Source organism: Geotrypetes seraphini, chromosome 6 (assembly GCF_902459505.1).
Source record: "Geotrypetes seraphini chromosome 6, aGeoSer1.1, whole genome shotgun sequence".
Classification (NCBI taxonomy): domain Eukaryota; kingdom Metazoa; phylum Chordata; class Amphibia; order Gymnophiona; family Dermophiidae; genus Geotrypetes; species Geotrypetes seraphini.
In genome coordinates, this window is record NC_047089.1 from 89,954,151 (window position 1) to 89,981,662 (window position 27,512).

Sequence of the window (27,512 nt, forward strand, 5' to 3'; positions counted from 1 at the left end):
ATAAACTTTCTATCTACCACTTTTGCCCCTTCCCAGCCCTCATTTGTATGCTTCCAAGTCTCATTCTCTCATAAACCCCAGCCTTTACCTGTTATTCAGCTCCTCCTGACGTTCTTCTTTCTCTTACCTGTTACCCAGTTTCCTCATTCCCTTCTCAGATCTATCCCTTTCATCTGTTCCTTTTGAGTGCCTTTCAATCCTTTTCTACTCCTCCAGATCCTTTACTCCTTCTTTTTTACCCTCTCCCTTCTTACAGTCTTCCTACTTCTCATCCCTCCTCCTTTCTCCATTCACTTCTCATCACTTCCCTCCCCACATTTCCTTCCATTCTGATGCCTTCAACCTACTCTACTCTTTACTTTGGGAAGGTAGTGAGGGTGGAGGACTGGAAGACAGCTTAGCTCAGGAAGGGAGAAGATGGTCTGGTAGAAGTTTTTGTACTATAGAGGTGAAGTTTCTGCATTTGGTGGTGGGAGGGAGGGGGAGAGAGAGAAATGAACCTCCTTCAAAAGAGGCTGCAGTACATTTCTATGGGAGAAGTAGTTTCAACAGCTGCAGTGTATTTACACTGATTTGCCTTTCCCTCTCATCTGCCCTCCTGATCAGAAGTCACATACGTACTTATTCAGTAGTAGCTTAGAATGAGTTACATTCAGATATGGGAGGTATTTTTTCTCTTCTCAGAGAACATATAACCTAATTTTGTTCCTGAGGCAATGGAAGGTTAGGCAACTTACCCAACGATCACAGGGAACAACAGTGAGATTAGAACCTGACTTCTGTGTTTCTCAGTCTGCTGTTCAAAACCATTAGCCTACAAGTCTTTTACAAAGAGTAGAAAAATTGAAACGACAGTTATGCTACATTTGCTTGGGCCTTTTACCTCACGTGAAAGAGGTAGAAGGCCCAGCAAGATTCTAGAAAATTCTGGATGATCCTTCAGTGGTGTGCACCATGTGACTGTTGTATGCAAATGTGCTACTCCATTCAAGTATTATCTTCAGAGAATAGAAAATGATGCATTTAAACTAAAGTGCTCCTTACCGATGATTCATCGTTATTGGATTATTAGCCATGTTGAGTCTTATCCTTTATGCTACCATTATCAGTAACTGAGTTATCATATTGTGCTCCATTACTTGTTGGAACTATTAAAGGATCTCTTAAATATAAGGATCTTCTATGTTGTTGACATCATTTGTCTCCCTCACTGCTCTGCCTTCCTTAGTAATATGTTGCCTAAATTGTGGATTTTTTTTTAGGTCTTGTATTTTTTCACATATCCAACCCCTCCATAAGCAATGCAGTGTGATGTATATTTTTGTACCTCCTTTGTATTTTTTTCTTTTTTTCCCCCCTCAGGGACACCAAAGAGCCGTCGGGGAGAAATTTGGCAGTTTCTTGCAATGCAGTATCGGCTGAGACACAGGTTACCAAACAAACAGCAACCACCAGACATTTGTTATAAGGAACTCCTCAAACAGCTGACAGCCCAGCAGCACTGTATCCTTGTAGATCTAGGTACATCCGAGAATAGCTGCTTTCAGGAATCAAAAATGGGCTGCATTCCATTTTGTGGCAGGCACCTCCACTGTTCATTTTGGAAAAATGTAATGCATTTTTTCAGTTAGCAAATGTGAGAAAATTATCCATAGTTGAACTCATCTACATGTATAAAACAGGTACACAGTCAACCATCTTGGACTGACTCTTATATAAGTAGAGTTGGAACCGGGTTTCAATTCAACATTTGTTTTAATTGTTGGAAGACATGTTATTTTGGTTCAGGTCTGTCACCAGGTAAATTGGCAAATTGCCTTTTTATAGTAACTTGTAAAGTTTAAAAAAAAAATTTAACTTAAAGAATTTTAGCCTAAGACAAGGGTAGGCATTTCTGGTCCTCAAGAGCCGGAGCCAGGTCAGGTTTTCAGGATATCCACAATGAATATGTATGAGATGGATTTGCATGCACTGCCTTCTTGAGATGCAAATCTATCTCATGCATATTTATTGTGGATATCCTGAAAACCTGACCTGGCTCCGGCTCTCGAGGACCGGAATTGCCTACCCCTGGCCTAAGGCAATATAGGAAAAAGCTGGGACACATGTAACTTACAGTATTCTGCTAGTTATCCAGGTAAATTGGAGCCTTGTCTATTCTCTGCCCATGTATACACCCCTCCTGCATTTATGCACATATAAGTTATATGTACCATTTGGTAACGTGACTGAGAGTATGGCTTGGACCTGTCAGAAACACAGCCATTCATACAATACAATTTTTATTTGTATACCACCAATACCTCTCAGAAGTCCCAAGATGGGCTCACAATCTAACTATAATATCCAGCCAAAATATAATCAAAATCCAAAAGATAAAAAGGAAAGGCAAGAAAAATGTAGTAAGCAAAATAAATTTACAACCCACAGTCTCAGTCCTTTCCAAATCTCCAAAACCAAATCTACATCTTCCATTACTTTTAATTATTTCCATCCAGCTTCAAAGATAGGATGAAGAAAGATGAGACTTCTCCAAATAAAGAGGTGGGTTAGGCAACTCAGATAGACGGAATTCCAATTGCAGTATTAATTTCTCTCCAAACTAGGATCTACTTTCAAAGCTGATAGTAAACTCCAGACATACAAAAAATCTAAAACCCATCTAAAACTAAAGTACCTAAGAAAAACGTATAGAATATATAATAAAGTGTTTAAATACAATATAAATTAAAAATTACAGAAGATAATATAAAAGTAAAACAGAAAGTCAAAAATTAAGCAAGGTTTGCAAACAAAAGGAATGTATTTTATTTTCTGAGTCAACATGTGCACCCCTGTTTCTTCACAGTTTTCAGTTCAGCACAGGTACAATCTCTTATTTCTCTCTGGTTCTCCTCATATCACTCTTAGCCCTCTCTTCCTAGAGCTGGCTCCTAGAAATCACTGCACTTGAGGCCTCTCTGGAAAACTCATGCCTGGGGGGTCTTCCTCCTGTTCTGCCAGAGGGCTTTTGACTTCCTGCTCTCCCCTTGAGCACCCTCCTGGCCAGACAGGTTACCACATCTTTTCTTAAGGTAGTTTCACTTCAGTGTTTCTAAGGAAACCTTGGCTTGTACCACCCACTTTTTCAAATACCATTATAGAATAGCGTTTAGGTACCTTGTTAGCACTTTCAAAAGGCAAATGTACACTTATGTGTGTACTGGTAAGTGCTAGAATTTCTAGAAATTTTTGCATGCAAGGGACTAGTAAATGTGAGCATCTAGATTATAGAGTTGCCCTTGAAGTATATAAACTTATGCACATGCAGCCTGTATGCACATAAGTTTATCTCACTTGAGTGGAGGCATTCTCAGAGATAGGATTACATGAACACGTAATAAAATATGCACATGTGTAAACTGGGAAATTTTGTAGGTGTTCAATAGTGGGTCAGTGGTCTCAAACTCAAACCCTTTGCAGGGCCACATTTTGAATTTGTAGGTACTTGGATAAGGTGACAATTTATTTTTTTCATCAAAAGGGACATCTATTAATTGTCAGTCCCGCCCCCAATCCTACCCTAGCCCCACCCCTAATCCCACCCTCGCCCTGCCCCCAATACCACCCCCAATTTCTTCCATTCATTTTTCATGTACACATAATATCTTATTAATTCATAATGGTAACCATAAAATTAAAAAAAAACCTACAAAGCATACTATATGCAGAGAAAATGTTAATTATCATTTATATTTGGGGGGGTTTCAAAGATGTCAAGGCAGATGACTTTAAAATATGCAATGTCCCCTCAGTAACTATAAAAAAAATAGACAAATATAGTATAAAATATAGACAGCAGATATAAATTCTCAAAACTGACACATTTTGATCACTAAATTGAAAATAAAATCATTTTTCCTACCTTTGCTCTCTGGTGATTTCATGAGTCTCTGGTTGCATTTCCTTCTGACTGTGTATCCTTTCTTTCATTTCTTTCTTTCTTTTTGCACTCAGACCCAACAATTGTCCCTTTCTATTCCCTCCCTCCCTTCCTTCCTATGTCCTTAGTTCCCCCAGTGCCTCTTTCCTATGTCCTTAGTGCCCCCAGTGCCTCCTTCCCATATCCTTAGTGTTCTCAGTGCCTCCTTCTTATGTCTTTAGTGCCCCCCAGTGCCTCCTTCTCATGTCCTTAGTGCCCCCAGTGCCTCCTTTCCATGTTCCCCTCATTGCTTTCCAGACTTTGTCCTACCCGTACCCCCGAAACCAGCCTGCCTACCTACCTCCTTTCCTCCCTGCCGCGCAAAAAAAAAACAAAACAAAGCCTCCCTCCAGCACCCAATTTAACCCCCCCCCAGTCCGCCACAGCCGCCGCTGCTCTCCTTCTTACCTCCCTGCTGCTGCTGCTGCTGCTGGCAATCGCCGCCCAGAAGCCTTCTTCCCAACATCAATTTTGACGTCGGAGAGGTCATTCTGGGCCAGCCAATCGCTGCCTGGCTGGCCCGGAATGTCCTCTCCGACATCAGAATTGACATCGGGAAGAAGGTTTCTGGGCGGCAATTACCTGCAGTAGCAGGGAGGTAAGAAGGAGAGCAGCTGAGAGTGACACCTTCTTTTCTCTTCTCCCCCAATCAGAGTTAGAGGGCGGACCCTTCTATGACTCTCCCCGCCCTAGGAACTGTTCTGACCAATCAACACTGAAAGATCCACCTCTTTTTGACCTCTTCGTTGTGCCAAATAGGAAATGGCTTGTTTCCTGCTTTCATTGTTGCTCTCGTTTGCAGATAAACCGGAGATCCCCAGCTCCAAATCTCAGTCTCTGCCCTTCTCTCCCTCCCTCCAGCACTGCAAGAGGCCAGAAAAAGAGGCTTTTTTTTTTTTTTTGCGTGGCAGGAGGGACAGGAAGCGATCGTCTGTCCCGTTGTCCCCGCGCACAGCGTCGGGACGCTGTCCCTGAAAATGGGACATTTCAGCATCCCGAAGCTGTGTGTGTGGACAACAGGACAGGGGATCCAAAATCGGGACTGTCCCGTTCAAAACGGGATGTATGGTCACCTTATACTTGGAGGGCCTCAGAAAAAATAGTTAATGTCTTATTAAAGAAATGACAATTTTGCATGAGGTAAAACTCTTTATAGTTTATAAATCTTTCCTTTTGGCTAAGTCTTAATAATAATATTGTAATTTATAGCTAAAGAGACATATGATCAAGAAACTGTTTTATTTTACTTTTGTGATTATGATAAATATACTGAGGGCCTCAAAATAGTACCTGGCGGGCTGCATGTGGCCCCCGGGCCACGAGTTTGAGACCACTGGTGTATGTGGTATGTGTATTTTACGTTAGGTAACTATCAAATTTGAAGCATGCTCACAAGTTCCCTTAGAAAATTGGTGCCACTTATTCATATATCTGCCACACGTTAGATGGTCTCACTCCTGTGTGCCTGATGGAGTGAGACTACTGATGAGTGATTTTTAAGCTAAGTGGTGTTTGCATATTGTAGAATATACTTTATGAGCATTTGGGTCTCCTTTTACGAAGGCGCATTAGGGCCTTAACGCGCGGAGTAGCACACGCTAAAATGCCGTGCACGCTAGCCGCTAGGAGGCGGTAGTTTTTTGACTAGCACGTGCTAATCCGGTGCCTGCGCTAAAAACACTAATGCACCTTTGTAAAAGGAGCCCTAAAAAAAAAGGAAGGCTGTGTATATCTATGGTAGAAAAGTGAGGCACAGTGGGTTTCAATCCTGGATTTCTTTTCTGAGGCTTTTTACTTCCTTTTTTGAGTTATACTGCATATATAAAAGTTACAATTAAAAAAAAATGATAAAAGAACAAATTAAAAAAAAACATTTAAAAATGTATGATTCATATGAGTGATACTATCTGATGGACTGTGTTCTATTATAATGGTTACTCTAGTCCTACTTGATCCGTTATAAAATTACTGTGGCAAAATTAGCATTGGGGCACCCTTATTGTGGGTCTTTCCCACTCCCCAAGGCCACGTTTCCTATTTCCAGAATTAATGACCATGCGTTAATTTTACAGAATATCAAATAAATTGAACTTAATATATCCACTCTGGCATTCACTTGTTAGTCTGGAGAGGAGTATGGATAAAGTTGGGAGGTATGTGGATTAGGCAATATTTATTGCTATTGCCCACATAACTAATTGTGCAAGTAGGACTGTGTAAACAGCAGTTCTAATGTTGTTTGGTTAGTTTTGTGGGTACATCTCTGAATGTCAGTTGTACCTGCATAACTTCCAGAAGCAAAACTTTCCATTCAGTGCTGGTGCTTGGATAGGGCCTAGCACTGAATATCTGTATCTGTTTTAGCCAGTGGCAGACAGCATTGAAAGAAATGAATATTAACCCAATGGCATATTGCCAGCCTTCAAGGTGTAAAAAAAAGTTGGATGTAACATACAATCCAACTCCTTTCTCTTCCTCCCAAAAACCAAAATACTGTGTATTCAAAATTGAATCTACTGTAACTGACTTCATTTCCATTCATGCCACTTGAATTTCAGCTGTCAGTGAAGTGTGTGTCTTATGATAGTCTCTCACTTACACATGTTTGCATGATCATAGAAAAGCCTCCTCCCTTTCCTCTGCTTCAACCTTCTGGAAAACATAGGTAATTGGTTTTAAGAAGAAACACATTGCTTAAATTGAAGTTTTCTGAGAGGAACTTGCATCATGCAGGAAGGAAAGGGGGAAGTAAGCATTCAAAAATGGAGGCCCTCATGTCTGGAGAGCCTCCAAAAATATGTTGTTTTCAGAATAATCATGATGAATGCTAATGAGCTACCTTCTCCTATGGATTCTCCTTAATGTTTCATTTCCATATTTGTTTAAATTATGTAAAATTGCCTTTTTTCTGTATGCTAGGAGCCTAGTTGGCTATTTATGTTTATGGACAGTTTCCAAAGTTTTGTTTCTAAGAAAATCCTTGTTTGTCTATGTAACTCAGCCTAATTCTCATTATTCAAGCAGGCTGGACAGAGAAAATATATGAAACCAGGAAACATAGTTTTGTGGATTTTAAAATGAAGAGCTTCTAATGAAAAAGAAAAAAAATGTTTCACACCTGTATTTTGAAATATCTGTGCCCCAGAAATAAAAATATGTGTATTCTGTTCTTTCACTAGGACGGACTTTTCCAACTCACCCATACTTTTCTGCCCAACTGGGAGCAGGGCAACTGTCTTTGTTTAACCTTCTGAAAGCTTACTCTTTGCTGGACAAAGAAGTGGGCTACTGCCAGGGCATCAGCTTTGTAGCTGGAGTGTTGCTTCTGCACATGAGTGAAGAGCAGGCCTTTGAGATGCTGAAGTTCCTGATGTATGACCTGGGCTTCCGCAAACAATACAGGCCTGATATGATATCACTGCAGGTAGGCCCTTTATCCTAAATGATCAACACAGGAGGTCATGACATGAGACTCCCAAGGGGTAGATGCAGGGGTTTCTTCACAGAAAAGTAGACGATGGAATAATCTACTGGTGAAGGTGGCGTTGGAGGCAGCTAAAACATTAAAAGGATTTCAAGAAAACATGGAATAAGCACAGAGGACTGTGAATAAGTGACAAAAAGGCAGTAAAGTGTAGCACACTAGATGGGTTTTACTATCCTTTCCAACTAGCATATTCTGTTTCTGTGTTTATAATATGAGAAAGATTCCAATGGGATTTGAGGGGGGCATTGTAATTGGGAGATGCCAGTTTGAAGTTTAAGAACAGCAAGAGTTAAGTATGGAACATATAGTGAACGATGTCCTTGAAGAGATTTCTCACAGAGACTGAGAAATAGCACACAAGGCTAAAAAGGCTCTTTTTTTAACTCTGGTGCATCACTCGACTTCCTCACTAAAATCCAAATTTCTGTCTCCTGGATGTTTCCACAACATGTGTCTTCCTTCTTTGGTGCTATATTTGCAGCATCCATTTCCCTCAACTGTTTGTAGAAAGCAAACATTGGGATTATACCTAAGAAGTGTGAAGATACTCAGCTGAAGGAGATTGCCAGGTCTCAAGGAGCACATGCCTTAAATACAGTAATTGCTGCATTTCAGTTGCTTGAGTCAGAACTTCTAAACAAGGGTTCTCAATCTTGGAAACACCCAGCCAATCTGGTTTTCAGGATATGCACTTTGAATATGAATGAGATACATTTGTATGGATTGTGTCCATTATATGCAAATCTATTTCATCCATGATCGTTGAGGATATCCTAAAAAAGCAGATGGCTGGATATGTCTTGAGGACAGGGTTGAGATCCACACTGACTGCTGTAGATGATGCTATCTTGACATAAGAGCACTGCTGGATTTTTCATTTTTGTTCAGGTTGTTTAGAAAGGAAAACTGCCCAATCATTCTATAACTTTGCGCTTATCATTAGGCACCAAGTCCCAGATTCTATAAATGGCACCTGAATTTAGGCTTCTAGATTGGCGCGCCTAGTCGATAAAGGCGCTTAACTTAATTATTAAATTAGGCATAATCAGCACTGTTAATTGAATAGTGCCATTAACAAGCAGGTAAAAAACAATAATCTAATCTAATCTAATCCTTTGGTTTGTATACCGCATCTTCTCCACATTCGTAGAGCTCGGCACGGTTTACACGAGATGAAATAGGAAGGAACTACAATAACGGGTTAGGGGTCGAAGCATGAAGAATAATTAGAGGATTTGGGATGCCAGATAAGAAGAGTTTATGAGGACTTGGGATACCAAAGTTGGAGAGAGACTTACATTTTTGAGAAAAGCCAGGTTTTCAGATGTTTGCGGAAAACTTGGAGAGAGCTCAAGTTCCGAAGAGGGGAGGTAAGGTTGTTCCAGAGCTCAGTGATTTTGAAGGGGAGGGAGGTCCCTAGCTTTCCTGTTCGGGAAATGCCTTTTAGCGAGGGGAAAGATAGTTTTAATTTGTGGGAGGGTCTGGTGGTATTAGGGTTTGAAGAATTCCAAGAAAGAGAGATAAAGATAGGGATGATACCGTGTAGGATCTTGAAAGCTAGACAGGTGCATTTAAAATGGACCCTGGCGATTATCGGAAGCCAGTGAAGTTTGGACAGGAGCGGAGAGACATGATCAAATTTACTTTTAGCGAAGATGAGCTTGGCTGCGGCATTCTGAATCTGCTGAAGTCTCTGAAGGTTTTTCTTAGTTAGGCTTAAGTAGATATAGTTGCAGTAGTCTAATCTGGAAAGGATGATGGATTGGACAAGGAAGGTAAAATGGTTTTGATGGAAGCAGGATCTAACTTTCCTCAGCATATGAAGGCTGAAAAAGCATTTTTTTACCAAGGATTGGAGGTGGTCGTTGAAGGACAATGTGGAATCAATGATGACGCCCAGAACATTGCTCGAGAACTCAAACTGCAGAGTGGAGCCAGAGGGTAGTGGGATGGAGGTGGGTAGTTGGTCTATTTTTGGGCCGAGCCAAAGAAGTCTTGTTTTGGACTCGTTTAGCTTCATTTGCACAGTGTGGGCCCAAGATTGTAGGTTCATTATACAAGAGGATATGTTTTTAGACAGGTTGGTGAGGTTTGAATCGGTCTCGAGGAGGATGAGGATGTCATCAGCATAAGTGTAAATTGTTTCAAGGGAGGATAGATGGAGGAGTTTGAGGGAGGTCATGTAGATGTTGACAAGGATAGGAGATAGGGGAGAGCCTTGCGGAATTCCACAATTCGGTTTCCAGGGGGAGGATGAGGTGCCATTCATGTTGACAGTATAAGAACGAGAGATGAGGAATTTTGAGAACCAGTCTAGGACTGTGGAGTTAATGCCTATCTCAGAGAGTTGGTAAACAAGAATATCATGATAGACAACGTCGAAGGCAGTGGAAAGGTCAAATTGTAGGAGGACGGCAAACTTGTTTCGAGAGTGAAGCTGATGAACCTTTGAGATCAGGGAGGACAGTAGGGATTTGGTGCTGAAGTTGGGACGAAAGCCATATTGATAGGGTTGGAGAATAGAGAATCTCTCTAAGTATGAAGAGAGTTGGGTAGAAATGATGGACTCTAGCATCTTGGTTAGGAAAGGGATATTTGCAATTGGGCGATAGCTGGATGGTATGGAGGGGTCAAGGTCAGATTTTTTCAGTAGAGGGGTCAAGGCAATATGACCCATTTCTGGGGAGAAAAGGCCCGAATGAAGGGCGGAATTTATGAGGTTGGTGATAGAAGAGATGGCCTGTGCGAGAATATTCTCGTATAGATAGGAGGGGAATGGGTCCAAGGAACAGTTAGAGGATTTCAGTTTGACGCAGAGTTTGAGGACCAGGGATTCTGATACGTGCTCAAAGGTAGTCCAGAATCTATCAGCTGGGATAGGGTTGGAGACCATTAGGGTGGGAATGGAGTTGGCGGGCACCAGGGAATTGTAGGAGACCGAGGGAGGGAAAGAGCATCTCAAGGTAGAGACCTTATCGTTAAAGAATTTTGCTAGAGTGTCGGCTGAGGGAGAAGAGGGGAGTAGGGCGGGGTCTCTTTTGGATGTTAGGAAGCGCCAGATGTTGAATAGAGTACTACTCTGATTGTTGGATCTGGAGATTTTGTCACCGTAGAAGTTCTTTCTTGCTTTTTTTAGCGATGTATTGTACAGCTTAATATTGACTCTCCAGGACTGTCTGTCCATGGGACATTTTGATTTTTTCCAAATGCGTTCCAGAGCTCGACATTTTTGTTTTAGTTCTCTGTGGTATGGGAGGTACCAAGGGGCCTTGTGGGGGTAGGAGATGGATTTAGTGGAGAGAGGGGCGAGGGAGTGGTAGGTAGATTTGGAGAGAGTGACCCAGTTATGCAGGTTAGTACCTGAGTCTGCAGGCTTATGAGCAGAGGAGGATAGGTTGAGAAATTTAGACCAGAACAGATCGCTTGTAATTTTTTTCGGAAGGTAATGGGGTAGGAGATGCGGGTGGAGCCCCAAGATGCGACATGAAGATGGGGAGACAGAAAGCACCTAAGAAGTGGTCAGACCAGGGGACATGTTCTCAGCGAGAGTTGTCAACTGATGTTTTGTGAGAGGTGAGATCGAGGAAGCTAATGAGGTCTAGTGTGTGCCCCTTTTCATGGGTTGGGGATGGTGCAGGGGGGGGAGGCCCAGGGAAGTGAGGAAGCTAATAAATTCAGTCGTATCCTTGTTGGTGGTGTCATCTAGGTGGAGATTGATGTCCCCAATGATCAATAATCTTTGAAACTTGAGGAAGGCGTTTGTTATAGTTTCGAGGACGAGTTCGGCGGAATTGTTCCAAGGGGTAGGTGGGCGATATAGAAGTAGGATGCCCAGTGAGTGAGGGTGAAGTTCATCGTTGACAGAGGCTAGCATATATTCTAGTGAGGTGTGGCAACCCCTTTCGAGGAGCTGAACATCGAAGAAAGATTTGAAGAAAATTGCCAAGCCACCTCCTTTACGGCTAGATCTGGGTGAGAAGAGGCCTTGGTAGCAGTGGGAGCAGAGTTAATTTTGTGTAAATAGGTCATCTTCTGTAATCCATGATTCCGTGATGCATAAGAAACCAGGGTCAGAATCCTCGAGTATGTCCTTCAGAATATGAATCTTGTTGCAAGCGGATCTTGCGTTGCAATAAAGTGTTGGGACTGGGGTAAGCGAGTCAGAGGCAAGGTTGGGGAGATTGGCCGGGGAAACAAACTTTAAAGAAGCGTGGTTGATTCTTCGGGGGGAGAGGGGGGGTTTGGGGGGATGTGATCTGGTGCAGATCGGCGTGGGGATTTTGAGGCCCGGGCAGATATTGTTGGGACTCGCAGAGTCGAGAAGATTGGGAGAGGGAGGTATTGCGCAGAGGGTGGTGTTGAGAGAGAAGCAGATTAGGAGGAGAGGGAACCACGAGGGTGGAGTCCAGCAGCGAGGAGAGTGTTGAGGCACTGGGGCAGCTCCCGTTGGTAGTGGAGCTGCTCTGAAGATGGTTTTTTTTTAAAGTTAGGCGCTGCTAGGGGTGTTGGGAGGCGGAGTCCGACTCCCACACCGTCCCGAGTAGGAGTCCAGCAGCGAGGAGAGTGTTGAGGCGTTGGGGCAGCTCCCGTTAGTAATTAGCTGGTGGGTACCTAATTCAGTAGGTGCGTACCCCTTTGAAGTAGGCGTCTACTCCGACGCACCTAGCAGAAAGTAGCCATGGTTAGCGGCAGATTCTGGGTAGATTTTAGGCATGGTTCGGGCAAGAAAACCCTGGTATAAATGGGAGTGCATCTAAGGTTTCAATGTCTACCAACACCTAAGACCGCTTAGGTACCGCTAGGCATTATTCTATAAACAGTGCCTAGTGGATGATTGACAGTTGTGCTCCTCGGTTATAGTTACCATATTTGTGAAAACAAAAAAGAGAACACATGACCCTGCCCTGTCGGGAGATCCAGCTAAACCCGGAAAGACTCCCCCATTAAAAAAAAAAAAGTCCTCACAAAAAAAGATATGTCCTGGATTTCCCAGGCACCTAATAACCTCCGAAATAGTTTATAGATTGCTAGCGCTTACATTCATCAGAGGCACCAATAATTGATATTTACAAGTGTAAGCGCTAGGAACTATTCTGCAGAGTACACGTCTAAGTCACTTAGGGCCAGATTCTATAAATGGTACGCGAAAATGAACACCAGAAAAGATTGGCGCTAAGCACAATTCTTTAAATGCTATATACCTCTATAGAATTTTACTTAGCTTCGATTCCCACACCAGACTGTTGAGACCTTGTGTAAATGCTGACACCCAGATTGGGCATTCTGACCCATTTTTCAGTATCAACATGTGCAGCTTTTTTTGAGCACCCCTGACATGCCCATGCCCCTCCCACACCCATGCCCACTTTTGAGTTGTGTACTATGGGATTTGAGCGCCCAGTGTTATAAAATAACGTGCAGCTAGATGCAAGCGTAAATCCCAGTTGGTGCTAATTAATGTCATTAATTGGTTGTTAAAATATGTTGATGGAAGGATAATAAATAAATGTTTTTGAGAGGATAATATCAGTTCAATACACAAAGGAGATGGTATACTGTAAACCAACACCGGTCAATCCACTCAAATAAATTAGTCTTCAGACCCTCAGAAATGCCACCATCCATTCCATTTTAGTTTCAAAAGTGGTTGGATTTACACATTATATCCTCACCGGGTCACTTATTGTGAAGATAGAACTTTGCTCTGACTATTTTGCCAATAATCTTATTATAAAGCTAATACTTAGCTGAAGTGGTGCATTCAAAGGGATCTATCACCAGCATGTTTCACCCTATACTGGGTTTCATCAGGGCTCCGATCCCTCTAAGTTTGAATTGGTTACCCACAACGCGACCACACATGCATGCACATCATGGCAGCGTGCCCAAATCTGGGTCCCATATATAGAATTTGGGAATTAGTGTGTAGCTGGAAGGGGGGAGGGGTCACCAAATGACACGAACAACTTATTGAATACTATCAGTTACATGTGTTGCTTGACGCACATAGGCACAACAACTTACACTAGCCAATGGTCGAAAGCAGGTGTGCTTAAATCTTGGCACCCCAATGCGGCTTTGCGCTAGTATTCTACAGTGACTTAGGCACACTTAGGCATTTAGGGGTCCTTTTACTAAGGCGCGTGCTAAATATTAGCGCATCCATTATAGTCCATGGAAACGTTAGCGTTTAGCGCACACTAAAACGGCTAGCACACCTTAGTAAAAGAACTCCAAATAGAATTGGCACTAAGCATAGCCAATTGTGGCACCTATAGCTTGGTATCAAGTTATAGAAATTCTCTTTGCCTTTTTGCCATTTTGAGCCTCATTTACCAAGTTACCTAAGGTTTTATGATTTCTGTATGGTTACTGGAAAACATCTGTATTGACAGTGCAATTACTGCAGACAAAAAGTTGTTATAATATGTTAGAGCTGATAATATGCAATGCAGTTAGCTACCATAAGTGGTTTATTATTAACATTGGCCCACACTTATTATTATGTGGCAATTCTCATAATACACAGATAATACAGCTTAGTGAATAGGGCCCCATTAAGTAAACCTCATGTCACCTATCCATGGACCGCGGTCAATCTTCATCTTTGTGACTTGTGTGCCTTGTTCTAGCATGAACTTTGACTCTGGGACTTTTGATGTAGAGTTAGTGATTTTAAGCAGCAGGCTGATTGTTATAGATCAGTATTAATGACTGGAAGAAATGAGAAGGCGAGACATAGAATTTCTCTGATAGATTGACCCATAATGCCTTGGGGGTGGCCCTGTCTAAATATCAGACTATTCCCAGTTCTTTTTGTGAAATGAGGAACTCAAGTAGATTCCATTACACAAGGAAAGCATTGTCCAGTAAGGAAGTGCAGTTGCTATTCATATTCAGTTCAGGAAGCACACATTAAAAAATTATGTGTGTGCAAAACTGATTGAGTGAAGTTAACACACAATTGCATTCATTAAAATGTTCTAATGAATGTTTTTATTAAAATGAATTTAAGCTAAAAAGAAAAAAAAAATCCTAAGAAGAACCAAATTTTTTTACATGTGCACATCCCTATTGTGCAAGCAAAGGATATAATATAATATGGGGCTCATAATAATAAAAAAAACATCCAAAAAGTGGCCTAAATTGGTACTTGGATGATCAAAAAGCCAGATTGTCCAAGTACCGATAATCAAAGCTGGTTTTAGACGTATCTAAAATCAGCTTAGGTCTTTCCCATGCATCTAAACGCCTAGAGCGAAAAGAGGCGTTTTTAGAGCAGGGGAAAAAGGAGGTGGGCCGACCTAGACTTAGTCGTACAGCAAGTATAACCAAAAACTTGAGCAAGTTGCCCAGTCAGAACTTATACGTTTTGACTTAGACCGTCAAAACAGGTATAAGTTCTGAAAAGGGGCTGCTGAGCTGATCGCGGCTGCCACGATCAGCTCAGCCGCCCCGGCAACCTACCCACCCCCCACCAAAATGATCATGGCAGGAGAGATGCCTCATCTCCCCTGCCGCGATCGCGATCCTCCCCCCGAACTGCCACGAACCATGACAGGAGAGATTGGGCACCTCTCCTTCCTCGGGATGTGGCAGTTCGGAGTGGTGGGGGGAGGCGATTGCGATCGCGGGAAGGGAGATGAGCCATCTCTCCTGCCGCAATCGTTTTGGGGGGAGTGTGGATTCTGTAACTGGTGTTGTTTTTGACAGACGCCAGTTACAGAATCCAGCTTTTAGGTGAAGGACTGGCCCCTCTTTCGCCTAAAAGGTCTTGTTGTGGGCATTTGGGATTTAGGATATTTTTTGGTTGATAATGTGTTATAAGTTTAGAGGTAGTGGTGGTCTGGGCATTTAAACTGCTGAACGTAGAGGTAGGCCATTCTAAAAAAAAACCCAAAACATCCTTATTTTGGACAGTTTTTTTGAGAATGAACATTTTCCCTGCTGCTACTTTCAGCGTTTAGGGCCTTAGGCCAAAAGGGGACTTAGACTTTTTTTTTCATTATGCCCCTCCACGTTAATGATCAGTGCTCAGAGAAAAAAGTGAAGCACCTCTTCAACCCACTGCCATGTAGTAATTAAAGAAAAGCAAGAATTGGCTGAGTTTGTAACAGCAACTCTATTCTAATAAACATATTGAACTTAAAAAAAAACAAAAACCTAAATACATGCTATGTCCAACCTGTTCCCTTCACAGGTCAAGAGAAAATAGACAAAGAGCTAGATTCACTAACCTGCCTGATCGTGTCCGATCTGGGCAGGGCCGATCGATTCTGGAAACAAGAATATTCTGATGGGAGCGATTGGAGGCACGCTCCCATCCACTGTCACGGTTCGCTAGGTAGCGATCCCGACGCATGCGCAGACCATCTACTTTGCCTGTAGATGGTCTGCCATGTGTTTACTCTCTGGGTTTTTTTTTTTTTTTACTGGCCCCGGCTCACCTGCTCTCTGCTGCCCTTCCCTGCAGTGCGAGCCTGTGGTTTTAACCCGCGGGTTTAAAGCAGGTTAAAACCAAGGGCTCGCACTGCAGGGAAGGATAGGCGAGTCAGGGCTGAGTCGGAGCAGGGAGCAGGGTGGCCAGAGCAAGAGAATCGGGGCAGAGAGCAGGGTTTTAGCGCAAGCGACTGGTCCTCACCAGTCGCTAGTTTTTTGATTGGCCAGCCAGTCGGTGTGTCAGAAGAAGATTTGTGAATCGCGTCCTTCCTGTTTTGCATGCCAATTCCCCTCATTTGCATGCACAGATCAGGATCGGATCGGTAAACAGGCTAGTGATTTGGGTCAGAGGGAAATCGGGTCGCAAAGAGCTCGCAAACCGATCGGTACACAGTCGGTTTGCTTAGTGAATCTAGCCCAAAGTCACTCCTTATATTCATAATTAGCACCAGTAATTGCTTGTTAAAACACCAGTTATTGGTACTAATTTGCTTGCTATTCAAATAAATTGTGCATGCAAATTGGGTAAAAGCCCAAATTTACACGCATCATTTTCAGCACTTTTTATAGAATTAGGCAGTTAATGTGCTTGATAGGCAGTAGTGATGAAGTTAATTTGAATCCAGTGTAAACTTGTCTCTACATGGACAAATTGTATGAACAAAGTTAATAATAGAGAAACATCTTTCATTAAATAAAAGAGAAAATTAATAGCTTTATTCTTCTTTCTACCATCAAATGAATCAGATCCAGATGTACCAGTTGTCCAGACTTCTCCATGATTATCACCGAGACCTTTATAATCATCTGGAAGAAAACGAAATCAGCCCCAGTCTCTATGCTGCACCTTGGTTTCTCACAATCTTTGCTTCTCAGTTTTCTCTTGGATTTGTAGCCAGAGTTTTTGGTAAGTTGTGCTGACCTGATGTGGGAAAGAAGTTGTTGAAATCTAGTCAAAGATGCATTAAATTTGTTGTGTCGAAAAAAATGCCACCTGCAAATAAACATCTAAATAGAGCAGGCTTAGCCAACCATTTTTTTTTATCAGGAGCCACATTTAACATTTCATAACATTTGGAGGGCTAAGACATGTGTGCAAGCACACTCATGCGCTCTTTCTCCCATGCCCCCCTCCTGTCTTCCCCCTTTGTCTCTCTCCCCATGGCATCCAGTATCTCTCCTCTCACCTTCACTATCCAGCATTGCTTGTCTGTCTCTTTACGCTCCTCATTTTACCCTCCTCAGCATTGCCCCTGCCGCTCTTCCTTCATCCAGCACGGCCTATCTCTTCTTTCCCTCCTCCTAAGCAGTTTTTCCCTCTCTGCTTTCTCTCCAGCTCATTCAGCATTGCCTGTTCTCTCCCTACCTCTTTATTCACTATTGCCCTCCCTCTCTCTTAATCTAGCATGGCCCTGTTCTCTTTCTTCCCTCCCAGCCAGTCTTGCTCTATTTCTGGTTTTCTTTCCACCCATTCAGTATTGCCCCATTTCTTTCTTCCTTTTATCCATCTACTCGTCATTTTTCTCTTTATCTCCCATCCCATCCACTTCTATGCAGCACAATTTTCCTCCCTCCCATTGCACCTTTGCCAGGATGCTAATGAAGAATCAAGAAACTAGCATGGCTGTGTGCATGCCACTACTGCATCCTGTGCTGGTCCCATCTCCTCTGACGTAAATGGAACCAGCACAGGCTACAGAGAGTAGCTGTATCCATTCTTTCCTTGGTTAGCACAAACCCAAGGGAGAAGAGACAGCAACTCTGCAGACTAGGAATGTTGTGGTTGGAGCTAGGGAGGCTTAACCTCCACAAACCTCTTATATAGAGTACCTGTGAGTTCCCCAGCAGGCACATAGCTAGCTCTCTAATTCTGGGGGTCCCAGAGGTGGACTGGGTGGGGAGAACATATTTTCCTGTGCATTAAAATTAGTATCTTTGCTGGCAGGGATGCCAAAGCCCCAATAGCCAATGAAATTTCCTGCTGAGCTGCTCTCTCCTGGCACTCCTGCAGTAACACAGGACTCCCAGTATCAGCAGGTGGAAGCACCCCGCTAACTTTTGAGTTACTGCAGCAGCTCCAGGAAGAAGGGAACAGTTTAGCAGGAAATTTCTATGATTGGTAGAACTTTGGAATCACTGCCAGCCATTTAATGGATTTAGTGCAGGTTTGGAGGGGATCTGAGCCCAAAGCCCCACTAAAACAGTAACGTCAATATCAGTTTCAAAATGAAATTCCAAGTTCTTCTGTTCCTTTGACCCTCCCCCTCCCCAACTTTTTTTTTTCCCTTCACTTATCTCTCCATTTACCTTTTTTCCAGTATCTGACTGATTTTCTCTTTCTTTTTTTTCTCTCTTCCTCCCCCAACCTTCACCAGTTCTCTGTCTCATTTGAATCCCCTCCTCCACATCTTCACCCTTTCTTGTTCCCCTTATATGATCGCTTGCTTCCTTGCCGGGTTCTCTGCCTCCCTACCTGATGCTTCAATGGATCCTCCTTCCCTGCCACAATGCTTCAATGATCCTCCTTCCTTGCTGCGAGTGGTCTGAAAAAGCTCCATGAAGTCCTCCGATGAAATTCCTGCTTCTCTGCTGCAACTGGTTTACACCACAATGTCGAGCTATGCTGCACCAGAAGTTAAAGTTGGTTTTGTGGCATTAAGTCTCACAAGACTTGATACCACTGGACCAGCCTCAACTTCTGGCATCGCGCAGTTCAAGCTCCAGTTAGACCAGTCATGGCAGAGCAGCAGGAATCTTATTGGTGGACTTCACTGGGTTTTCTTGGACCACTCAAAGCATTGAAGGAGGATCATCGACGACATTATAGAGCTTCTGTGAGCAAATAAGCTGAGACTGGCATGCTGTCGGTTGGACAAGCCTGATATAGAGGGACATTTTTGAAAGGACGACCAAGCCAGAGTAGGGACATCCAAATCAGAATGTCTCTAATGGATGTCCATTTCACATGTATTTTTGAATGGGAAATATGTTGAAATTTCCTTTTCAGAAATACGTGAGATGGACGTTGATGCTGGAAATGTCCAGCATGAACATCCATTTTACAAAATAAAAGGCGGAAAACAAGGGATATGGTGTCTATGGCAGCATTGTTAGAAAGAGCAGAGGGGCAGCCTAGTGGTTAGTGCAGGGGATTGTGAACTGAGGGACTCAGGTTCAAATCCCACTTTTATAATTATACTTACTATACCAGAATGTACACAACTTCTGTAGACTTTAGACTTGGAGGTGACATTATATTTAGGTACAGTATATATTTTTCTGATTCTGGAGGGCTCACAATTACAAATTTTTTTAAAAAATAATTAAAACAAAAGAGTTGGGGGATTGGAACCTGGATCAGTTGGATTACAGTATACTGCACTAATTATTAGGTTTCTCCTCAGACTTGTGTCCTACTGTGTTAAGAATGGCCGTAATACTTGAAGCTGTCATAGAGTCTGGTCTCCCCTTTCTGTTTTAGTTTAAGGGGAGAAAGAGAAAGGCAGCAGTCATTGGGGATTAAGGAGGTGTATCTTAAGGAGCTCCAGGGGACAGCAGCTCAATAGGCACCTTTTTGTATCCTGGACATGACTAAAACAGGTCTAAATTAGGACATCCTTCTATTTAGACATGGACTTTTCTTCTCCTTCATGGATTCACTAGAGGCAGGTCTTGTCAGACAAATCTGATCAATTTCTTTGACTGGGTGACCAGAGAATTGGATAAAGGGAGTGTGCTAGATGTGGTATATTTAGATTTTAGCAAAGCCTTTGACAGTGTTCCAAACAGGCATCTAATAAATAAACTGAATGCCTTTGGGATGGGCCCTAAAATGACAGACTGTGTCAGGAACTGGTTGAGTGAAAGGCGACAGAGGGTAGTGGTCAATGGGAGATCTCTCTGAGGAAAGGGATGTTACCAGTGATGTACCTCAAGGTCTGGTTCTTGGCCTGTTCTTTTTAACATTTTTAGAAGTGATTTTTAATGAAGAATTATCAGGTAAGATTTGCCTCTTTGCAGATGATACCAAAATCTGCAAGAGTAGACACCCTTGATGGTGTGAATAACATGAGGAAGGACCTAGCTAAGCTTGAAGAATGGTCTGAAATATGTTAGCTAAGATTTAATGCTAAGAAACGCAAGGTCATGCATTTGGGCAAAGCCCCAAGGGAACGGTACAGTTTAGGAGATGAAGAACTTTTGTCCATATGATGATCTAAAGGTAATCAAAGAGGTTGAAAAGGTGACAGCGAAAGCTAGGGTGCATAGGCAGAGGTATGGCCAGTAGGAAAAAGAGGTATTGATGCTCCTGTATAAGACTATGGTGAGACCTCATGTAGAATATTTTGTACAATTCTGGAGACCGCACCTTCAAAAAGATATAAACAGGATGGAGTTGATCCAGATTTAAATTAAGCTCCGTTACGCACGATTCTGTAATGGGTGCTTGTGTGATTGACATGCAATAGGTGCCTAACTTTAGGTGCCTATCTTTTTTAGGCACCGATTGCAGAATCTGGCCCTTAGTCCCTTGCAAAATTCTTCATAATCTTGTACATTTTTCACATTCTGCTACTTAAAAGCGTAGGATTCAGAATGCATTAAAGTGGGCATTTTTCACTGAGTTTAAAATTATTTTTTCTTTGTTTTTCTAAAAAGTTTTGTACCAACATCAAATTTTTATTAGAAAAACAACCCTTATTGAATATCAAAAGATTTTTAAATGTCATTTCTTTCTTTATCCATAAGGTTATTAAATTTTTACCAACATAGTTTTCTGTCAGGAGACCAACATTAATTGTGAGTTGGAAAATGCCATCATAGTACTGAATTTCAAGGCACACAGTGCTTTACACAGATACTGGTGTTAATAAGCACAAATTTTTTTTTACTTATCTCTCCATTAGCTTCACTTATGCTGGCCCAAACTGCATATTGATAATTAGCAGAATATGCAAAACACTAACGGGTCCCGTTTCGCCGCTGACCGTGTCTTCCTCAGGATTGGTTATTAATGTCTGATAAATTCCAGCATTTGGGCTCACACCATACAGGCCATTTTAGAGTCATGATAAAACGTGGCCATAGCGTGTGGGTTAAATGGGCTGTATGACATTCAGTGGCATAGTGATGGTGAGAGGTGTCCGGGGCAGTAGCGCCCCTCCCCTGCTCTCTTCTCTGCACGCTACCCCCCTCCGCTCCTTCCCCACCCCCTCCTGCCACACATGCGTGCATCTCTGCCCTTCCCTTCCTCCATTCACGGTGTGAGCAGCAACACCCACCTGCTGCTCGCACCAGCGTCAGCTCTTCCTCTGACATCACTTCCTAGGCGTGGGTCCAGGAAGTGAAGTCGGAGGAAGAGCGGACACTGGTGCGAGCAGCCGATGGGGGTTGCTGCTTGTTCAGGGAACGTTAAAGAGGTACGTGAGAAGGGACATGCGTGGTAGTGGGGGTTGGGGGGGCTGAGAGGATGACAGGTGCTGGCGCCCCCACCAAGACAGCGCCTGGGGCGGACCGTCCCCCCACCCCCACTTACTACGCCACTGATGGCATTCATTCCTGAATTCTATGAAAAGCATAAAAAATTGCATGTGAAACTTAATTGAATAATGAGGCAATTAGTGCCAGTAATTGAAATCTTAAGTGATTATTGGTATTAATTGGTTTTAATAAAATTTTACATATGAGACAATAAAGAGGCCGTGGAAATGGGAGTATCATGAATGGTTCAGGAGTATTACTTTGATTTATGCATGCAATTATAGAATCTAATCTAAGATTTCTGAATCGCTCTGATACCATTTAGTTCAAGGCAATTTACGTCAAAAAGAAGCCATAAGAAGAATATGGTTGATCCGCGCCCAATTTAGGCGTGAGGATTTGCACCATGTTTCAGATGGTGTGAGTGGCCACACTTAAATTTAGGTGCGGGTTCCACCATTTATAGAGTAGCGCTGAGTGGGGTTATTTTGGTGCTGATTTTTTAGACACCATAGAGAATTTAGTCCTTAGGGTGCTAATCATTAGCGTGTGCTAAATCCATTAGTGCATTTTATTAAAAGGACCCCTAAATTTCCTGAAACCAAATTTTCCTTGTTTAGATGCTTTAATAGGGTTGTAAGCTCCATAAAGCTTCTGTATGTAGTGCTATGTAAGACTAGTAGCACTATAGATATATAATACCTTATAGAAAAGAGTTTTTCTATAAAGCTGGAAACCCATTATCTGAAAAAACATATGGGGGTAGATATCCAGCATGGTTTACATGGGAGCGCTGGCCGCATATAACTGGATGGTGGAATTGAATATCTGCTGTGACTGTCACAACGCTACTGCTTTAGTTCCTTCAGAGGCACATTTTCATCACCAAAGTACATAGCATATAGATCAGGCATATTTGTTGCGTATCCTTTGATATTTTATGAGACCACTGAAGAAGACGTGTTGATCGAAACATCGCCCGTGTTGGGTCCCATATTTTGTAAAAAGTTGTCTATTTGTACCCAACAATCTTTGTTTTAAATAAACTTTGCCTGCATCTTGTACATCTGTCTGCAGTACTTTTCGTTGTCCTGGGTTCACCGCTTTTTTACTGCAGATCTGTTGGATCCTCTTTTTCTTGTCTTCGTTCTAACTGTCACAACGCTATACAGTTAGTGCCGTGACAGTCCATGGATATAGTCAGTACGGAGCTGGTGGTTGTCCAGTTAGCAGTCATATTCAGACCGTTAACTGGATTAATAAGCTCTTATCTTTTTCTACTTACTTGTTCCAGCATTGTTCTGAATAACGGCTGGCATCTTGATAACTGCTGGTGGCCACATATGACCTGGATATTCAACATTGATGCTCAGATTAGGCTTCATATAGAATATTTGGGTCTAAGACAGCCCAGAATGGTTAGTTTTAAAACCACTGACCAATATGAGCTGAATATGGAGGGTTAGTGTGGGGTGTGGAGAAAGTCTCTAGGCCATAATCTGTTATCCAGAAAAGCCTTGATTATCTAAATACTGGTTGGTTTCAGATAATCTTCACATTATAAAACTGTATCCTCAGAAAGTGGCCTTTATCCAGAATTATCTGGAGAAATCAGTGTTGTTGAAGATTTGGTTCTAATTAATCCAGATAAACAGAATTTAGTAGTAGTAGTAGAAATGCCTCCAGCTTTTTGTACTGTTCTATACAACCTTTTCTTCTAACCTCACACCCATTCACTGCCTTCCATATTACCTCCCTCCCTGTCTTCAGTAGCTGCTCTTAACCAGCTTATCATGGTCTACCAGAATGAAAATAAGCTCTGAACACAGTACCAAAACCCTTATTCACACCCTTATCACCTCTTGCCTAGACTACTGCAACTTGCTTCTCACAGATCTTTCACTAAACAATCTCTCTCCCCTTCAGTCCTTTCAAAATTCTGCTGCATGACTTATATTCCGCCAGAGTCACTCTATTCACATCACCCTTCTCCTCAAGCTACTTCATTAGCTCCCTATCTATTTCTACATACAGTTCAAACTCTTATTGATTTACTCTTCAGCTCCTCAATATCTCTCCTCTCTTTTCTCTCCCTATGCTCCTCCCCAGGAAATCTATTCATTGAGCAAGTCTCTCTTATTTGTACCTTTCTCCTCTACTGCCACCTCCAAACTACGTTCCTTTTCTCTTGCTGCTCCATATGCCTGGAATGGACTACCTGAGTCAGTACATCAAGCTCCATCCCTGGCAGTATTCAAATCCAGGCTAAAAGTTAAAACTTTTTTGAGGTTGCTTTTAACTCTTAACCCCCATGCACTTGTAAAGCACCCATGCCTGAGAAACTCCCTAACCCCCTACTTGTCCTGTTTGCCTGTTTGATTAGATTGTAAGCTCTACTGATCAGGGACTCTCTCTTGAATGTTTAATGTACAGTGCTGCATATGTCTAGTATTAGTGCTGTAGAAATGATGAGTAGTAGTAAATGAGAAACCAAATTTTTGACCTGATAAAAAAATGCTTTTAGATCATTTTGACAGAGAAGTATATATACAGTACAACTTTAATAGTACTTGTTCAGTACATTACTAAGTGGTTTGTTAAAAATGAAAATTCTGATCAAACTTCTTTCATTTCAAAGCCAGAACACAAGCACAATAAGCATCGGGAATTTAACCTGGCTTTAAGATAATATGTTTTGTTTCTTTTTCTCAGATATTATTTTCCTTCAGGGAACAGACGTTATATTCAAGGTGGCACTTAGCTTGTTAAGTATTAATGAAGCTCTTATAATGGAATGCGACAACTTTGAGAACATCGTGGAGTTTCTGAAGTGCACGATACCAGACATGACTATGCCAAAAATGGAAAAAATCATTACCCAGGTCCATTTTTCTTTTTTGCTCTGCTCTTTCTGCATTTGTAGTCTTTGCTAATGGATAATGCTAGATGAAATGTATTTAACTACAGTACCTTCAGGATCCCTGGCAGTCTCTCATGAATAGCAAAGCCTCCATGGTTTGTGGAGTTTACTAGGGTTTATGAGATGTTTACTAATGTTCACGTAACAAGATGAGAATCCCTTCCCATTCACTGAAGGACAATGTTTGTGGTAGGCAGGAACAGAACAGAACCTGGCACAAACTGCATGGTATAATGCCAACATCTTTCTGTAGTTATCAAAGCAAAATTACCATTTATTTGCTGATGTTAACAGATTGCAAAAGTTTAACATCTTTCCAGTTGATTCAGTAATAGTTTTATTTTAAAGCAATTAATAACTCCTTCTTCCCCAAAAAGATTGACTTTATGCCTGCATGTTAAATGAAGACAAATCCATGCGCTTGGTATGCATCATCCTGGCGCCTAACCTTTAGGTAATCTATAGAGCAGTGTTATTCAGTGCAAGGCCCAAGGGCTCTTGGAGACCTTTAGAGCGGTTCTCATCTTCATTTTGGCTTTTATTATGCTTCTCTGCCTCTCTAACCAAGCTCATGACTGAAAGGGAAAAGTGGAAGGGAGGAAAAGTCGCATGCTTGAAGGACAAGGCATTTCTCAGTAGAGAAAAATAATGTATTTTGAAATGCTCACCCTGAGGATACTCTCAATAAAAAGTCTAAAGGCAGCTTGGTGAGGCAGTTGCTGTTGGCAAATACTAGTCAACAGTGTTGCAGCCTCGCATAGAAAAATATTTGGCGGCTCTCCTTCAGCTCTTTTGGATTCAAAGTGGCTCCATCTTAAAAATTAGTGAAGAGCACTGTTATAGAGCATTATCCCCATACACCTGGATTTTACATATGGCATCCAAATTTGGGCACTGATCCAAGATATGCAGCCAATTAAATTGGCTAAGGAGCTAATCGGTGGCAATAAGTGGGTGCTCATTGGCACCAATTTGGAATTAGGCACATATTTTGCTACGCACTAGCCTTTACCATTGTGTGCTCAAATCCTATTGCTTGCAACCCAAAAGGGAGCATGGCCTTAGGAAGTGCTTGGGTGGGTCATAGGCATTCCTAAAATTTGTCTGCAGTGTTATAGAAGACCAGGAATATGCGCTGGAAATTGAGCGCTGAAATCGGCACTCAACATTATTCTATAAAGGGCGCCCTTTGAGCCCCCATTATAGATTTTTGAGTGCCATTTACTGAATCTAGCCCATGTAGGCTAGTTCTGTAACTAAGCCTCTATGCTTACGCACTTGTTGCATGTTTAATACAGAGAAATTGAGCACTTACACACGTGTGCGCCTGAGTGCTATTCTGTTAGGGTGCATACGTGCTATGGGATGTAGCTTCAAGGGTGGGGTGCATGCACATAGGCTAAATATGGACATGACATAACCACCGTGTCTCCCAGTTGCGTGTGTAACTAACAGAATAATTAGATTTATGCATATTCTAGAACCATTTAAACAACTGCAGTTAAACCAAGTCTATACCTAGAGCTCCTTTTATCAAGCTGCGGTAGGCGGTTAACGCATGGAGTACTGCGCGTTCAACCGCCTGCCGCTCTAGTTGCTAACGCCTCAATTGACGAGGCATTAGTTTTTTGGTGTGCCGCAGGGGGTGATGAAATGTCCGATGCGCTAACCCCCGTAGCGCACCTTGATAAAAGGAACCCCTAGAGTAATTACAGGTCCATTATTTATTAGAATATATTTATCACCTTTATGAAGAGATTCACCCTAGGCAGTGTACAGCAGGTATAATTCACCCTAGGCAGTGTACACAAGAACTATCTCTGTTCCACACTCAGGCTTGAAGCCAGATTAATATGGGTCTAGCCAATTACTTTCAGTTAGCCAGGTGTTGAGTTGAATGTAGTGTCCATTCTATAGGTTTTGCCAGGAAAAGAATATTAGAGACTGGTCGGTAGTTTTTGAGCTTTTCCTCAATAAGGGGCACACCACAGCTCTTTTTAGTGTTGTTGGCAGCTGCCCTTCCACAAGCGAGGAGTTAACAACTTTAGTGGCCCCTTCACTCAGGCCTATGCTTGCTTGTTATACTATCTTTGCTGGACAGGGGTCAAGAGGGCAGGTTGTAGGCTGTAGGCCTTTCAAAGTTTTTTCAAGAACTTCCTCTGTGACCTGGTTGAATGAGTAGCAACCACAAAGGAGAAAGTCACCTCTGCATACCAAGTGGCAAAATCCAAACAAAAGAGCAGAGCGTGCCTGGTCTTCAAACCTCTCTTTATTAATAGTAAATAAATTATAGATGCAAATAAACTAAAACAGTCACATAAACATATGGCAAATGATAGATTCAAATCATGGACTCGACACGGTCCATGTTTCGGCTATGGTGCCTGCATCAGGAGTTCCAAATGATAAAACAAACCATTAATGAAATCTGAATGCTAAAAGATAAAAACAAACCACAAATGGCATCCAAATTCAGGATGACAGCTGCTATCTCACACTGAAGTTGACGCAGAAGTCACCAGATTTAGCAGTTCTCGTACAGATGATGCATTAGTGTTAGGTGTGCAAATGCTAGATTACACTAGTTTTCTATAATGACACCTGGCCCAGGAGGCTTTACAGAATATACTCCTATCAAGAATTATAGAGGCCCTCTGTTATGGACTTGCCTGCCTCCCCTCCCCTCCCCCCCCAATATGATTGTGAAAGTAGAACTGAAAAAGAAGCCATACACATTTGTGAATATTTATGCCCCTAATTCAGAGCAAAAAGCTTTTTATATGGACTTTTTAAATGATCCAATGTAGAGGGCCACCGCATAATTAGTGGGGATTTCAGTTTCACTTTTGACCCATCCCTGGATAATTCAAATAGAGGAGTACATTGTGGACATGCAGCTAAGAGGCAACTTAGGACCCTGTTTTCAGTATGGGACTTGGTAGACCCAAGGGGGCATATCCATCCAAGGGATAGGGATTATATCTGTTGTTCAGGAGTACATGATACCCATTCTACAGTAGATTTTTTGGGGATGGATAAGAATAAAATTATTCATGTAAGAGGTGCTGTTATTGAGTCTCAGTTGTGGTTGATTTGGCTATCTGTGCAGATTATTAGGGAGCATCATAGCCGACTACTGGAGGATGGATGACAGCATTCTTCAAGATCCTCAAAATGTTTAGAAGTTGGAGGAGAATCTTAAAGAGTACATCCACCATAATGAT

At 42.2% G+C, this 27,512-nt stretch overlaps 1 protein-coding gene across 2 annotated transcripts in view; it reads left to right on the forward strand.

Moving 5' to 3' along the window:
• TBC1D4 (TBC1 domain family member 4) overlaps positions 1–27,512 on the forward strand; it is a 381,583-nt gene that overhangs the window by 347,908 nt on the left and 6,163 nt on the right. For both annotated transcript variants that reach the window (XM_033948745.1, XM_033948746.1), the window contains 4 exons: positions 1,363–1,521; positions 7,141–7,385; positions 16,635–16,794; positions 24,081–24,250. In XM_033948745.1, the coding sequence (XP_033804636.1) occupies positions 1,363–1,521; positions 7,141–7,385; positions 16,635–16,794; positions 24,081–24,250 (734 nt within the window). The remainder of the gene's footprint in view (positions 1–1,362; positions 1,522–7,140; positions 7,386–16,634; positions 16,795–24,080; positions 24,251–27,512) is intronic.